The 17,349-nt window shown below is 38.4% G+C and overlaps 1 protein-coding gene across 4 annotated transcripts in view; it reads left to right on the top strand.

Annotated features, from left to right (window-relative positions):
* LOC135224421 (E3 ubiquitin-protein ligase MARCHF5-like) overlaps positions 1-13,942 on the top strand; it is a 110,563-nt gene extending 96,621 nt beyond the window's left edge. The window contains exons 6-9 of one of the 4 annotated variants that reach the window (XR_010316725.1): positions 1,924-2,083; positions 9,119-9,289; positions 11,755-11,861; positions 13,655-13,942. Coding sequence is in view for 3 of the 4 variants with exons in the window: in XM_064263404.1 (XP_064119474.1) it covers positions 1,924-2,083; positions 9,119-9,448 (490 nt within the window). In the remaining variant the exon portion in view is untranslated. Of the gene's footprint in view, positions 1-1,923; positions 2,084-9,118; positions 11,686-11,754; positions 11,862-13,654 lie in introns of those variants that run through there. The other 3 variants (XM_064263405.1, XM_064263406.1, XM_064263404.1) reach the window with 3 other exon arrangements.
* Positions 13,943-17,349: the final 3,407 nt, after the last annotated feature.

The raw sequence follows: 17,349 nt of genomic DNA on the forward strand, positions 1-17,349 counted from the left end.
CAGAACTTTGTAGGGAAGACTCAGAATCCTTCGGTCCCTGACGACCGGTTCGAGTCATTCACAATCCCCTCCCTATTGGACTTCACCAACAATGATGCGGATGAGATGCTGCTATGTCTTGTGAGGGTGCTACAGCGCTATCTGAAGAGAACTCAGCACCTCAGGCCTGAGTGTCTACGCCTCTTCGTTAGCACCGGGGTGACCAAGAAAGAAGTATCCAAGAGCACTTTCTTTCTGGCTGCGTGAGGTGATCAGGAGGGCGTACGAAGCTGATGGTAGCAACGACATCCGTACCCTTCGTCCGAGAGCCCATGAAGTCAGAGGCATTGGTCCTTCCTTTGCGTTCTGCAAGAACTTCTCTGTGGCGCAGGTCCTGAAGGCAGGGGTCTGGACCAACCAGACCACCTTCATCTCCTTCTACCTTCGGGATATAACCCACAGGTCCTTGGACACTTTTTCCTTGGGACCCGTGGTGGCTGTTCAACAGGTTGTGCAGCTTACCCAGCACCCGAGCAGACAGAACAGCATTGCATCCTTGTGTGACTGCATGAAATGATGAGTGAATGAGAGTGTGACTGGCTTCTCTTCCTCATCTTTTTCTCCCCCTCTACCTGTGGGCAGAGGGATGCGGTCGTCACTATGCTGGAACAGGAGACCGATGTAGGTAAGCTACTCAACCGAGCTCCATCCTACCCCTTTCATTAGGGATAGGAGCGATTATCCACCACTTCCCCCGACAAGGGGGGGTGGGGAGTGGAAGCCAACAAGAGAGAAACCCATGACTTCATATTGCCTCTTGCAATAGGAACAAGTTCTTGCTTGCTAGTTTTAAGAGGTATGCTGGCCTCCCTCTTATTACTTGGGTCCAGAGGTCTGACCTTTGATCCTGCGGTACATACCCTGATCATTGGGCAGAGGCTGGGATCCCTCCCTCTGCTCTTACGGCCAGGGAGGGAACCAGGTTGGACGAACACCAGTCTGTTCATTGACTCAGATTCCACCCACCAAGAAGTGAGTCTTCCTATTGTTAAAGGACCGATGGTTTGTATTGCGTATCGGAACAAATAACAATTTGTCAAAAATTGTATTTTTCCTAACTATACAAACCTGAGGTCCTTTACACATAGTCCCACCTCATGCCACCCCTCACTCTGTTTTCCTGGGCCTAAAGCAAAGTTAATCTTCACCTCCCAGTCGCGAGGTGCGCTGACTGTCGGACAAGCAGTTAACTACCGAACTCCCTTGTTCGAAGCTTACGACCAGTTCCAGCTGCCGCAAGTTACATTCCTATTGTTAAAGGACCTCAGGTTTGTATAGTTAGGAAAAATACAATTTTCGACAAATTGTTATATCAAAAGAGAGCTCTCCCCTACCAACCAAACACCAACCGCACGTGTCTCCAACTGCCCCTTGTTATTGTTTACATCCCACTGATGCCCCCCCCATCTTCTCTATGACGTCACAACAACTTAAATACATCAACAGACACCTTCTAGAATCAACTATATGCTGTCCATATATAAGACACCCACCATATTTCAACAATGCATAAAATACCAATAACAATTATACACCATATGATAAGTGTTGATTTATATTGTATGTAAAAAAATCATTGTGATTTGTTTATGTGTAGATTATTTCTGACATTTTATTATTTCAACCAACAAGGTTAGTATTGGAGTTTTATTTGGTTTGGTTTGTCTGTTTGTTTGGTTGTTAGCAAAATTACAGAAAAGTTTGCATTTTTTCTTTATTTATCAAATCATCGCCCATGTGACTGACAAGTAGATTTTGTAAAAGGTGTGAATGTAACTTTAGAAGAGTGTGTACCTTTTCGATGGCTGTTTGGAATGTTCGAATAAGAATATAAGGTAACTGGCCAAATGTTTAAAGTTTTTTTCTTATCCTTTTCTTTTGTAGGTATGAAGAAGCAACAGGAGTCAGTACTACAGCAGTCATAAGTGATCCGGTAAATGCCACAAGGGTTTTGTGTGGCGCGTTATCCCTTCCTACCATAGCAACCATTGCTGGGCGTCTTTTCTTTCCATCGGCACAAGATAACTTGAACAGAACTCTTTTAGTAAGTGCATATCATTATTTATGGTGTTATTGACATATTAAGGACCCTTATTTAATTCATTTACCATATGAATTATTTACTCTTCATTATGGCGCTGAATGGCTTTCTTGCCCGAGTGCCTGGGCTTTTGCCCTAAATATCATACATACATCTATCCATCCTTATTTTTTTAAATGAAAGCAGGAAAAAGTTTGTCCTTGATTCTTTTTAGGGGAACAGAAACCATGGCTGAAAAGCTCTTTCAAACAAGTTCTCCCCTACCCTACTGGAAAAATATTAGGTGATGGACTTCTCCATATAAGTAATGGCAGTCCCACCTCATAGAGGCAGCTCAGTGATTCATGAAATGCAGAGGGAGACAGTGTTCTTTGTTCTGTAATTAATATGAGTGGCATGAAGGATTTATCCAACTAGTTTGTTGTATTTTTACAAAATCAACACATTCAGGAATTGGAAAGCTTATTGTGTATGAGGATGATAGGGCAGAGGCAGCTCAAGTTAAAAAGCTCCTGAGGATAATTCCTAACGTAAAGACCACTCCCCAGGATAGTAAATGAGTAAGGAAGCTATTGTACCAATATTTTTATGAAGAAGCTTACAATATTTATACAGTAAGTTTTTGCCGCTAATGCACAAGTTTACAACACAAGGATTGGGGGATGACTGAATGCCTCAGGAAAGCAAGAGGTCAGCATTAATAAAATGCCATTACTACATTCCGTGAACATCTCTCCCCCGAAACGACCCTCGTGCATAGAGATAATAAAATGGACAATATAAACCCAAGAAAAGTATAACAATGATACACACTATGATAATGACGATAATAACAGCTGTAATGAGGCATACAGTAAATGCATAATGCAGACACTAAGAGGTAGTGTAGACTCCAAGCAAGGCAACCCTTTACCATTTACGCAAAAACTGAAAGAAACTAACTATCATACAACACTCATAAAGATGGGCTCAAGTCTGTAATATGTATATTATGAGAAGCAACCAGATGTCAGAATTGAAGTCAATTCAAATTGGATGCAAGACCTGATCTATTTATGAGACAAAAAACCTTTGGTTCTAATTTGCATAGACAAATGTGAGAAGGGTTGTTTCTGTAATAAGAAATAAACTCGGCAAAGGTGGTGAAGTCTTACATGAAATTCTTGGAGAAGTCAAGGTGGTGAAGTCCTATACAAAATTCTTGGAGAAGTCAAGGTGGTGAAGTCCTATACAAAATTCTTGGAGAAGTAACTATTGGACTAGATTGCTACACACTTAAGTTACAAAGATTCTATAACTGAATGGTAGGCAAAGAAAAACAAAATCACAAAGTGCACATTTCTGCATAAATCAACCAAGGCTTGGAAATGAATGAGGTAATCGTTAGAAATGTCCCAAAAACATTAACAAAACAGCCTATAGAATTGTAGAATAAAAATGCAAATTTTACATCAAGGATTTCATTAAAACTGTACCAAGACCATATAGCTGTAAAGCCCCTTCTCATCATTAATGTTTTGGCATCATATTTTCCCTGCACAAAGTTAAACTTGAAATCAGTTCTCTTCTCTGGTTCTTGTCCTGCCCACTTTCTGCCCCCAGGTCTTCATTTTCATCCTTTTCTTCTGGTGGTTTTTAACCTGCCATTTCCATATCTAATACTTTTTAGACTAATTTTCCTCACCCCTTCTCATGTGATGATCATTATAATCCTTACAATCTTAATCTATTTTCCATCCACTGAATACTACATTTTGCAACTAATTCATTAGTTTTGATCTTCCTATTGCTTCTTATTGTCAGTATTATAATTTTGTAGTTAAGCTTCAAATCAACTTGGTTTGCTGGGTAATTATCTCATTTCTGCTGCGTATTGTAATACAGGCCTTATACTAAAAGCATGTGATTCATGAAATGCAGAGGGAGACAGTGTTCTTTGTTCTGTAATTAATATGAGTGGCATGAAGGATTTATCCAACTAGTTTGTTGTATTTTTACAAAATCAACACATTCAGGAATTGGAAAGCTTATTGTGTATGAGGATGATAGGGCAGAGGCAGCTCAAGTTAAAAAGCTCCTGAGGATAATTCCTAACGTAAAGACCACTCCCCAGGATAGTAAATGAGTAAGGAAGCTATTGTACCAATATTTTTATGAAGAAGCTTACAATATTTATACAGTAAGTTTTTGCCGCTAATGCACAAGTTTACAACACAAGGATTGGGGGATGACTGAATGCCTCAGGAAAGCAAGAGGTCAGCATTAATAAAATGCCATTACTACATTCCGTGAACATCTCTCCCCCGAAACGACCCTCGTGCATAGAGATAATAAAATGGACAATATAAACCCAAGAAAAGTATAACAATGATACACACTATGATAATGACGATAATAACAGCTGTAATGAGGCATACAGTAAATGCATAATGCAGACACTAAGAGGTAGTGTAGACTCCAAGCAAGGCAACCCTTTACCATTTACGCAAAAACTGAAAGAAACTAACTATCATACAACACTCATAAAGATGGGCTCAAGTCTGTAATATGTATATTATGAGAAGCAACCAGATGTCAGAATTGAAGTCAATTCAAATTGGATGCAAGACCTGATCTATTTATGAGACAAAAAACCTTTGGTTCTAATTTGCATAGACAAATGTGAGAAGGGTTGTTTCTGTAATAAGAAATAAACTCGGCAAAGGTGGTGAAGTCTTACATGAAATTCTTGGAGAAGTCAAGGTGGTGAAGTCCTATACAAAATTCTTGGAGAAGTCAAGGTGGTGAAGTCCTATACAAAATTCTTGGAGAAGTAACTATTGGACTAGATTGCTACACACTTAAGTTACAAAGATTCTATAACTGAATGGTAGGCAAAGAAAAACAAAATCACAAAGTGCACATTTCTGCATAAATCAACCAAGGCTTGGAAATGAATGAGGTAATCGTTAGAAATGTCCCAAAAACATTAACAAAACAGCCTATAGAATTGTAGAATAAAAATGCAAATTTTACATCAAGGATTTCATTAAAACTGTACCAAGACCATATAGCTGTAAAGCCCCTTCTCATCATTAATGTTTTGGCATCATATTTTCCCTGCACAAAGTTAAACTTGAAATCAGTTCTCTTCTCTGGTTCTTGTCCTGCCCACTTTCTGCCCCCAGGTCTTCATTTTCATCCTTTTCTTCTGGTTTTTAACCTGCCATTTCCATATCTAATACTTTTTAGACTAATTTTCCTCACCCCTTCTCATGTGATGATCATTATAATCCTTACAATCTTAATCTATTTTCCATCCACTGAATACTACATTTTGCAACTAATTCATTAGTTTTGATCTTCCTATTGCTTCTTATTGTCAGTATTATAATTTTGTAGTTAAGCTTCAAATCAACTTGGTTTGCTGGGTAATTATCTCATTTCTGCTGCGTATTGTAATACAGGCCTTATACTAAAAGCATGTGATTCATGAAATGCAGAGGGAGACAGTGTTCTTTGTTCTGTAATTAATATGAGTGGCATGAAGGATTTATCCAACTAGTTTGTTGTATTTTTACAAAATCAACACATTCAGGAATTGGAAAGCTTATTGTGTATGAGGATGATAGGGCAGAGGCAGCTCAAGTTAAAAAGCTCCTGAGGATAATTCCTAACGTAAAGACCACTCCCCAGGATAGTAAATGAGTAAGGAAGCTATTGTACCAATATTTTTATGAAGAAGCTTACAATATTTATACAGTAAGTTTTTGCCGCTAATGCACAAGTTTACAACACAAGGATTGGGGGATGACTGAATGCCTCAGGAAAGCAAGAGGTCAGCATTAATAAAATGCCATTACTACATTCCGTGAACATCTCTCCCCCGAAACGACCCTCGTGCATAGAGATAATAAAATGGACAATATAAACCCAAGAAAAGTATAACAATGATACACACTATGATAATGACGATAATAACAGCTGTAATGAGGCATACAGTAAATGCATAATGCAGACACTAAGAGGTAGTGTAGACTCCAAGCAAGGCAACCCTTTACCATTTACGCAAAAACTGAAAGAAACTAACTATCATACAACACTCATAAAGATGGGCTCAAGTCTGTAATATGTATATTATGAGAAGCAACCAGATGTCAGAATTGAAGTCAATTCAAATTGGATGCAAGACCTGATCTATTTATGAGACAAAAAACCTTTGGTTCTAATTTGCATAGACAAATGTGAGAAGGGTTGTTTCTGTAATAAGAAATAAACTCGGCAAAGGTGGTGAAGTCTTACATGAAATTCTTGGAGAAGTCAAGGTGGTGAAGTCCTATACAAAATTCTTGGAGAAGTAACTATTGGACTAGATTGCTACACACTTAAGTTACAAAGATTCTATAACTGAATGGTAGGCAAAGAAAAACAAAATCACAAAGTGCACATTTCTGCATAAATCAACCAAGGCTTGGAAATGAATGAGGTAATCGTTAGAAATGTCCCAAAAACATTAACAAAACAGCCTATAGAATTGTAGAATAAAAATGCAAATTTTACATCAAGGATTTCATTAAAACTGTACCAAGACCATATAGCTGTAAAGCCCCTTCTCATCATTAATGTTTTGGCATCATATTTTCCCTGCACAAAGTTAAACTTGAAATCAGTTCTCTTCTCTGGTTCTTGTCCTGCCCACTTTCTGCCCCCAGGTCTTCATTTTCATCCTTTTCTTCTGGTTTTTAACCTGCCATTTCCATATCTAATACTTTTTAGACTAATTTTCCTCACCCCTTCTCATGTGATGATCATTATAATCCTTACAATCTTAATCTATTTTCCATCCACTGAATACTACATTTTGCAACTAATTCATTAGTTTTGATCTTCCTATTGCTTCTTATTGTCAGTATTATAATTTTGTAGTTAAGCTTCAAATCAACTTGGTTTGCTGGGTAATTATCTCATTTCTGCTGCGTATTGTAATACAGGCCTTATACTAAAAGCATAACAAATTTTTCAACTTACTGATACATATACCTGTTTCACAGTCATGTGTGTCCTATCCTTTCACTGCAGCTTGATGCTGTTTCTCCTCTTCCTCACTTTTCTTCCTAAATATTAAAAGTATTGAAAACCTCTTACTCTTGTATTTTGCAGTTATAGGCATCTTGTAATATTGCAATGTTATTCAATTCATGTTATTGCAGTACTGGTACCCCCATACCTCTCCCACTGGTTCAGTATGGTCCTATCCCAATACTATAATCTTTATTTAGCTTCTTATTTAGTTAATCATGAGCTCTGTTTTTCTAACATTGTTTGATTTTCAATTCCCTCTTCTCCATTCCAGTCTCATCTTTTGAATTTAACTAAGATCTCTTCCTCTGATTTGGCTCTATTGTAATAGAAAAACAATCAAAACATAACCACCAGACCAATTGCACAATATAAATGTAACTGCAGTATAATAGACTGGTTCCAAATACCTCTTGAACTTGCTAAAGCTGGATACGAGCTTCATGTTTCATGTCGTCATCATAGGTATCTTGGGGAGTAGTTACAGCAAAGTCAGTTTAATCAACCATGGTTACTGCCATTTACACCCAGTCACGAACATTGTCTTCATCAGTGTTGTTTCACTGCCCCTAGCAGGACAGTTTGTATCTAGCCTAAGATGATTGTGTGGAGTAAGGAATGAGAGAGTTGACTGGCCTCTTTTCTTTCCCCTTTTCTCCTTTCTTCATTTCTGCAGGCAGTTTGAAGAATAGACACATCATACGCTGCAACTGACTTGATGCAGGTGAGCATTGCAGCCATACTGTTACAGTACTTTTCATGTTCCATGCAACATGCAAATCTACTATGTACTTCTCAGTACCTAAAACTCCTCTCTCCAGCAAGTTGAGTGAGGAGTGGTGGTAAACTCATTTCTTGTGGCCGACATAGTTTGTTGCCTGAACAGATGTAGTGCTTTTTGGACTTAATCCTGTGAATCTAGTCATATTTTGTTGTATTTGAACCCATTGGACTGAGTGTTATATATCCAAATATCTAACATCTTAAAGGCTTAGGTCTTCTGTAGCAATCTCAGATTTCCAAGAAGAATCATCGGGTGTGCCGAACCCCTAATTGGTTCAGGATTCTCATACCTCCGTCCAAGTATGTGTATCCTATTGTTAAGATCATAGCTAACAAACACGAGGTCATAAAGTTGACTGCCCACCTCTAGCCGCCCCTCTTACATTTCATCCTGGGTTGGAAGAAAGACTGGTGCGTTCCTGGGTTCAGCAAACTCTTGACGTGCTTCCACCTCAACTACGCATTGGCTGCCAGATACCACAGATTTCTTGCATTTAACCAGAGGATTTATCCTATCGTTAAGACCAAAGATTGATTAGGAGAAACACTGCATGAGGCTCATGAATATTAATCATGTGATTCATTTGCAGTCATGCAGTTGTCAACCCTCAACATTCTCATGACTTCAAATGATATCAACTAATGATACTTTTTGACTAAACTCTTAATTTTTGAAAATGATACAATAGATTCTAAGTACGTATCGAGCTTTTATAAACAGTATTATGTGGTGAAATGTTAATGTACAGAAAAAAAGAAAAATCTTGCCGTGCCCTTATGGAACCCCAGCAGAATGTCAAAAGATTTAAGAATATTAACTCTGACTATACCTAGTGAATATTAACTCAATGGTCTGATTATCATCTAATACTTAATACCCAAAGGGTAGGTTATGGTAAACATGGACTTATTTTTCTTTTGCCACTGGATAATAGACCCTATTGTCAGACAAATTTTCAGGTCAAGTGATATGAAAATGAATGGAAGTTTTTACTAAGACCCTACCATGAGTTGATATTCTGATGGAATGAATGTCCCATGTGAATCCTTCGACCTTCAGTCATTGTCTCTTATAAAAAAGAATAGTTTTCCACAGACTCAACTTGTAACCTATATACCCAAAATGTCAGTAGCCCGATTAATCTGTTATAAAAGACATTAGTCAATTTGTGGCAATATATTATCTTGTTATTGTAGGGCGGTGCATCATTCCTCCTGGTTAAAGGTCTGTTCAAAGTCTACTACAAGCAACAGCAGCATGTCATGCAAAGCAGACGCAAGATTATTGACTATCCTCAGGACTCGTCGACACAGGTTCCCCTAAGTAGTAGTGCTGGGGGAGCAGCAGCTTCTCACGCATCACCCTCAGTAAGCCCTCAAGAACCTTCGTCTTCTCCCACTCCTGACTGTCAGTCTGTAGAAACATCTTCTCAGGATTCTTCTTCGTCTACCCAGTCTTCTTCTATCTTAGGTCACCCTCTATCTAGCCATCACTGTGAACAGTACCTGCGTCAGCAACAACAGTAATAGAATTACAGATTGAAAATACACACACACATATACATAAATATATATATATATATATTACAAAATGTTTACTTTTTATCTTGCCAGAAACCTTGAATAGTTAGTTGATGAATGTGTGCGCATGTGTGCATCTCTTGGTACTTGGTTTATAAGAAAACTGTTATTTATATTTGTATGCAAGACAGATGGGTCTTAAGAGTTAGCAAGAACTTTGCTGGCATTTCCTATAATTGTGTATGTCATTATGGTATAGAAATGTTTTTATATAGATAAGGTTACAATGACCTTTAAAACGGACAGCACCAGGAATACGTATCTTGGTTTTACTTCATTTGGACAATGCTAGTTTTTTATTCCAAAGTAACAAAATGACTGACTGAAATAGTGCAATTGTTTTTCAAATTCCCCCACAATATTTATACTACTTTTGTACTATGGGTGGTTTGCCCTTCAAACAGATTTTTCAAAGTTCATACTGGTTATTGTACTTAGCTTTTGTTGATCCATTAATTCTTAGTCGCAGAATGAGAAAGACTTGAATTTTAGAGGGTCAGCGGACAGATTATACCATTCCATTTGCTCCATGTGTATAACTTCACTAGGAAACAGAACAGTTTTTATTTGTTTTTATTTCAATTCCAGGTGTTGCAAGCTGTTTTTCAAATATACTGGACAATTGTCCTGTCAGAAAACAAATTCATTAATGTATAAAGGCCTTCCTAATGAAGAAGGAATGTACAGTTTTGGAATACTAATTTTGAGTAATGCAAGGCACACATTGTTGTTTTGGTAATTTAAGTCTCCAATTCTTACTTTGCCATTAGTATATCTCCACTTCTCTGTGAAGCATTTTATTTATCATTTTTATACCATACATTTCAAGTAGCTACTGTTGATTTATTAGGATTTCACAAAGTTGAAAAAGTAAAACCAAATTATTTTGTGATGGTATAAGCCTTTTTCTAACATTGTTGTGGAAAGGCTAATTACTAATGCTTGATATTTTCTAAGTCAGGCTAGATATGGTCATGAATATTGTTTTATAAGTACAGTATTTTCAATAGAAATTGATTTTGATATATCCTTAAAAAATATGTAAAAAATTGAATGTACTTGAGGTAATGTTCTCTCTTAATTGTAGTTTTTTGTAAAATAGAACTAGCAGTCTGATTGGATTGGCATGCAGTTCCTTCGATAGAATTTCAACAGTCTTTGAGCGGTGAAAATGTCCTTGGGATGGATTATAGAGATTTTACTATCTATTGATTTTATTACATAGTAGATAACCAGAAAGGTTGGGTTTGTGTTTTAGTGAAGCAGTCATTATTTTGTTAAGACCAAGTTTGTCTTTTTCTTATCGTTTGAATATCCCAGGTTATTGCAGAATTTGTGGAGTATTGAAGGGTATGTTTTTTGTAGTGTTTCTCATTTTTTCCCCTCTGTTCATAACTGTCAATTAGAATTTAGTATTTTGTCTCTCTTTTAGGTTTTAGTTGTATGTATTCACAATGCTGTTTTAAAGATTAGATATTGACGGTTACTGTAACCAGTGACATCTATACAGCTAAACTTTGTTTTTCTTTTTTTGTAAATATGTTAATTTGCAGAGTAAAATTAATGGTGAAATTACATTGAATTGTTGTTACAGAAGTGACAGAGTGATATGGACTTCTCTTTGGAGAATCGAATAAAAAGAGAAAACTGTGATAAGTGATCCTCACATGTACAGGCATTTGGAATGTAAAAATGAAAATACTATTTGGAATTAGGTTCATATTATGACCTAAAGAATAATTGTTAAGGTTTTGTTTTGTAACCTAGAATTATTAGTTTGGAATTCTTTACATCTTACGTTTATTTGATAGTAATTTAGTATAGAGGCAGTCCCCAGTTATCGGCGGTCTCCGTTAATGGCGATCTGGTTCAATGGTGCTTGTCTAGGGCCATAATATTGACGATTTAAAAAAAAATATATATATATTGGCGATTTATGGTGCCATAAGGGCTGATAATAGTTATGGTACCATAACATACGTAACAGGCACCATTCCCAGTTATCTGCGCCATAAATTTCCGCGTTTTGGTGAATGGCAGTTTTTGCTTAACAGCACCCTGCCTAGAACGGAACCCCCGTTGATAACCGGGCACTGCCTGTAATGTATATTATGTAAAAAAATATTTAGAGTGAATGTAAGTGTAACTCTCAGTATATAATTAAACCTTTTCAGAAATACAAATTTGTCAGATCATATCTTTTGTTCCCACACAAATGAGAATTTAAATATTTTGTTTCTCATCTGTTGAAGGCTGAGAAAACAAAACGTTCAGAATAGCCAGAAATCTATGATTTCATGTTGAGCTGGCAGTTTGCTTCAGAGCGATAAGAGGTACCATCAGTTTTCTCAAGTTTTCAGTAAGTTTATTAATCAATGGAGTGCATTCTTAGATTATCTAAATTAATCCCATAATTGATAATTATCTGCACTGATCTTGAACTGAACTCTTCTATCAATAACTATCCTCAGTGATCCTACACTTAACATTTCCAACGATTATTATCTTTACTTGTCCTGCACTAACATGTCTTGAAAATTTATTTTCACTGATCCTCCTTGCCTCTTGGACTAAACTTTTAAGTATTGGACAGTTTAATCAAAACAAAATATATTTTAACAAATTTTAATCTTCCTGTGCAATTACTAATCATGTCAATTCTTAACACTAAAGGTTGGTTGATAAGGACAGGTGTACTTTCAGGGATAATCTTGCCAATGATAACCTAATCATTGAATAGGTGATGCAGAGCCTTCATAATCCATTACCGAATAGTCCCACCCTTGAAATTCTGAAATTTTTTAAAGCACCTTTGAAACCACTTTCCAAATGTAAATGTATACGAGACAAGCTTTAAATATTTGTCAAAGATCCAAGTGATAAAGCCAAATCAATATGAAATACAATGAAATATTAAATGAAGACGCTCTGAAACTGTCCCGCCTAAACAGTACAGCAATAACTGTCCTAAACGCAAATTGCGTCTGAACCATCAAACTTCAATCCCAGTGAGGGGAGAACAATTCCAACACTTTTAAACAATGAAATTATGGCAAATCCCCTTGTAAACATAAGTTACACATACATATCCAAGGGATAGTTATTTTAGGTCGAGAACAAAAGTGGAACTTTAAGAATGACTACAACTCAAGTAAATGTGGCTTAAATCACCATTTAAATACCGCACATGCTATTCAGGGTGACATACCTCAAGCACATCTGTTCCAAGAGTGATTGCGTAGGAGTAGGAGGAATATTGCTGTGTCAATAATGGATAGTGATCTCACCAAGAAGCCAGTCAGTTGATTAATCCAGTCGAGAGCCGTCTACAGGCTGTAGTTCTCTTATGCTATCATATAAAGACAAAGTCCATATGAACAGTAATGTGGGCCAAGGAGGGAGAATACCCTAGATGTACGTCTTCAACTGGTGGTAGGTATGGCAGCGTCTTCTTCCTTGAACTCTTAAATTCGACCCCTCCGTTTTCAACTGCTGTCTTGCGAGATTCTTCTGGAAAAACATACAAGCAGCAGTAAGGTTGTTTAAAACAAACAATGTTTCCCATGAGAAACTGAAAATGTCACCCGAACTGATGGGTATTTAGCCACTAATAAAATAAAGTTTCATCCAGGGAAACTAAACACATTAGTTTAAAAAGCCACTGAGTCAATTGATACAAAAATAAATGCAAAACTTGTACTCCGAGAAGGGAATTCAATTTGTAAAATTGAATTGAAGTTTGAAAATAGAAATTTAAAAAAAATTTCATACATACCATACCACCATGTACTATAAGAATTAAGCAAGATTCAAGCAAGCATCAATTTAGTTTTTTGCTCTACAGACCATTTTGTTGTATTCCGGAGCATTAGTAGTACCCTTACTCGAATTACCATTTTCTCACATTTTAGTACATTGAAGTATTTCATTAAGACTGAGCAAAGGAATCCGTGAACTAGTGTGCCTTTTTGCCAATTCTCTGGTTTTATTTTTCATGATTAGTGCCTGTTACCCCGACATTAATATTAGTGGTGGTCTCCCCTGTTACCTCATTAAAATATTGGTGATCTCCCTTACTACACCCAAAAATAACTTATTGGCTTGGTGTATACTTCCTTAATTGAGTACAATGTCACCCTTTCAAATTTACAGCCTGATTTCTGATGTAAAATCCGGTGAACGCGGCTGCTGCAGATAACAACAGCCGTCCCAAATTGTCAAATCTGCTCTCTGGGGGACCAATATCTGAACTATTACGATCCTCCGACCACACTCGCAGATCAACTAGTGCAATCGTCAGCATGTGGATAGCTAAAAATTCTCTCTTCAAGCCTCAAGTTTCTTTATTCACAACTTCTAGGACATTTGCTGCAAACAAACAGCTTACATCAGTTTATTGTAAAAAAAAAAAAAATTCTACAAATAATAAATCCATAATAAAAAAATTGTTTCATTTACGCAAAAATCACATACGCACATATGGCATCCCCTCATAGGCTGCCAGTAATCACAACAGGTGCTGGGAGTAGAGGCATTCCTAGAGTATTTGTCACCTTGGGCGGGTTATTCCAGGCTATTATTCCTTTGCACGCAGCGCCTCAGCTCTGTGGTCGCGGGTTCGATTCTCAGCCATTCCATTGAAGAGTGAGAGATGTGTACTTCTGGTGATGGAAGTTCACTCTCGACGTGGTACGGAAGTCACGTAAAGCCGTTGGTCCCATTGCTGAATAACCACTGGTTCCATGCAATGAAAAGCACCATACGAACAAATCCCCCTTCCCACACTAGCCCAATAACTGTTGATATGAATTTATAGCTTTTTTTCGGTTGATATCTTGTAATACTTAAAACAATAATAGTACAATGACATTTCATTCTTAGCCACTTGTAATATATGCATGTTGTAGGCTAGATAAAACCATAATCGTAACTAAAACCAATTTTGTTTTGTAACAGAGAAGATATCAATGTAAAAGAAAGCATCTTTAAATGAAGCTAAATATTCTCCTTATGATTTACTAAATAAGACAAATTCAGCACCAAACTTGTCGATTACATCATCAAAATTAATATTCTTTACATATACATATTATTTTTTAAAAAATTTTATTTTTATAATAAACCACCACCATTTAGTAGACTACTGAGTGGGAGCGCCTCATACGTACTATCTACACCACAAAATTATTCCAATAAGAAAGAATCTCGCAATGTGGAGCACTAATGACCAAAATTTCTATAAAATGAAGTTGCTACATTCGTGGCAAATGCTACTTAAATTATATTGCACAAAAATCACATACCCAGCTCGCTTCTGTAACCTAACAAAAGGGCAGAAATACAAATTAGTATATTACATAAAAACACCACATACCCAGCTCGCCGGCCATTCCATTGAGGAGTGAGAGATGTGTATTTCTAGTGATAGACGTTCACTCAACGTGGTTCGGAAGTCACGTAAAGCCGTTGGTCCCATTGCTGAATAACCATTGGTTCCATGCAAGGTAAAAACACCATAAAACAAACAAACAAACATACCCAGCTCACTTCTGTAGCTTAACGGAGGCCAGAAACACTCGCACAAGCATCAAACAGGGCCAGTGCTAGCCTCACAAATCTCAGAATGTTGCCAATTAATAGTGTCCTAAGACCCAAGCCACTCACTGTAGATCCACATCACGGCTCCAAATTCACAGGACATACTACCAGTCTCGCAAACACAGGTCTGTTTACACACTCCCAGTCTTTCACAAACACAGGTCTATTTACAATCAGAGACAAAACTATCCTCCTTGCAGGCAGGCTGACAGCGACAGACATGGAACAGTTCTCAAAGCCTGCAAAGGGTCCAGTTCACGACTTCCAGGTGTCTCACTCAACAATCATGCAACTAATAACAATGCAAATTTCTCACACACACTTCCAAACATATAACACATTCCGCAAATCATACACATGTGAACGAATGTTGCAAGTCCACTATGCATGGAAATTCTTTAAACATCAGATCATAAGCCAAACAGAATATGAGAAACTTATTGTGAGATGGCAAACTTACTAATTTTTCAAGTTACTAAATTTTGCAAGTAATTTACTTTGAAATGATTAAAAGTTACTTGCTAAGTGGGAGTGGCCTGCACAGGATCTTACACCACCCCCTATTAAGTGAGACACTTAAATCACTTAGATCCTGCTGTGCATGGTGTACAACCTTCACTACACTAAACTTGGCACAGAGCTCACCCTCAAGGAGAATGCGCATCTTCGAGACGGGTCTAGAGGTACTCCTCGCTCTCTGTCTCCAGGCGCGTGCTGCTGATGACCTCAATGACTCTCGCCAGAGGCCAAGTACTTCTCGGTCCCTTCTCATCCAAGGAGAGGACCATGTCGCCATTCTGTAGATCTTAATGTCTGGTAGTCCACTGCTGACTTTCTTGGAGGAGGGGCAGGTACTCCTTTGTCCAATGGCTCCAGAATAGGACTGTGAGGTACTGGACTTGCCTCCAGCAGAGGGGCGAGCACTGATCGGTGCTGGTAACGCTCATGATGGGGCCCGGACATCCTTTGAGGTTGAGAAGCATGTTTGGGGTCAGTGGCAGCTGACAGTCAGCACCTTCAGTGATGTGAACCAAGGGTTTGCTGTTCACTATGGCTTTACCTCAGAAAAGAGGGTGTCGGGAGTCGTCCATTAGTGCTGGCAGACCTCCCAATCTTCACAAGGAAGCATCCAAAGCAGTCTGTGGCACTTGGCACTCTTCGTGAAGGCTGGCCTCCCAGGGGGAAAAAAAATTCGATCGGAAGCAGATCAGCCATCTACTGGGTGATGAGGCATTCATAGATATCCCTGCACTTCACACAGCTTCTCACCACCGAATGGGTTACTGTATTTCCTTGCACTATCTAGAACCTTTGGCAAAGATGTGCCAGAAGGCAGTTCTGCCCACAGTGTCCCACCTTCTCATGCTGCTATCTAACTAGCAGACAGACTGCCGGTGATGTCTTGGGCAGGATGATGGGGTGGGCAACGATCTTGTCGCAGGGTGCATGCTGAAGGTGACTAGTCGCCCAAACAGAGAAGACCTTGACATGCGTTAGGGTTCAGCTTCACAATCTTACTGGTAGTCAGTATCTTTTGTTTGATCTCTTGGCCGCAACCACCACTTCATGGAAAAAGCTTCCCTCTGGGTGAGTTTCCAGATGATGTTCTCGGTTGCAGTCTGCTCATCAGTGCTCAGGCAGTCACCAGAGGCATTGTTGTTTTCTCTTGGTAGGAGTCGCCACATCCTGGCAACAGCTCACTAACCACAGCCACTTCAAGAAGCGCTTAGCTACCTGCTCAGTGAAGGACACTTTGTCGCAGAGCAGTGATGTTTGCTTGACTTCCGGGTTGTCCTTCAGAGCAGCGATCTTCATGTCTCTCGGAGTTGCAGGCCACGATGACTCTGGACTCGCAAGGAACATTGGTCCCTCAAACCAATGTCTTTGACGTCAGCATCGATCCCTGTCCTGTAGTAACAAATTGGCAGGCAGCATGAAGGGTACGACAAGCCCCAACAAGTCACAGATGAAGGACGCCTCTTCTGGTATGTGGTTTTTCGTTCAGGCTGATCTTGAAGACAAAATATTCTCCCGCCATGGACCAGTGGATCCCCAGTGTGCATTTTAGGGGGAGCGCGTCCTTGCTGAAGTCCAAGCTGATGCAATATCTGCTTTGTTTTAAAGCCAGATTACATCCAAGTCACTATCTCGGCCCATATTAAGGTCACAAGGGGCAATAAAGTGATACATGGTAGGCAAAAATTGCTGTGGGAATGCTAACCAAAATATATATACAGGCTCTAATTAAA

This window comes from Macrobrachium nipponense, chromosome 12 (assembly GCF_015104395.2).
Source record: "Macrobrachium nipponense isolate FS-2020 chromosome 12, ASM1510439v2, whole genome shotgun sequence".
NCBI classification, from domain to species: domain Eukaryota; kingdom Metazoa; phylum Arthropoda; class Malacostraca; order Decapoda; family Palaemonidae; genus Macrobrachium; species Macrobrachium nipponense.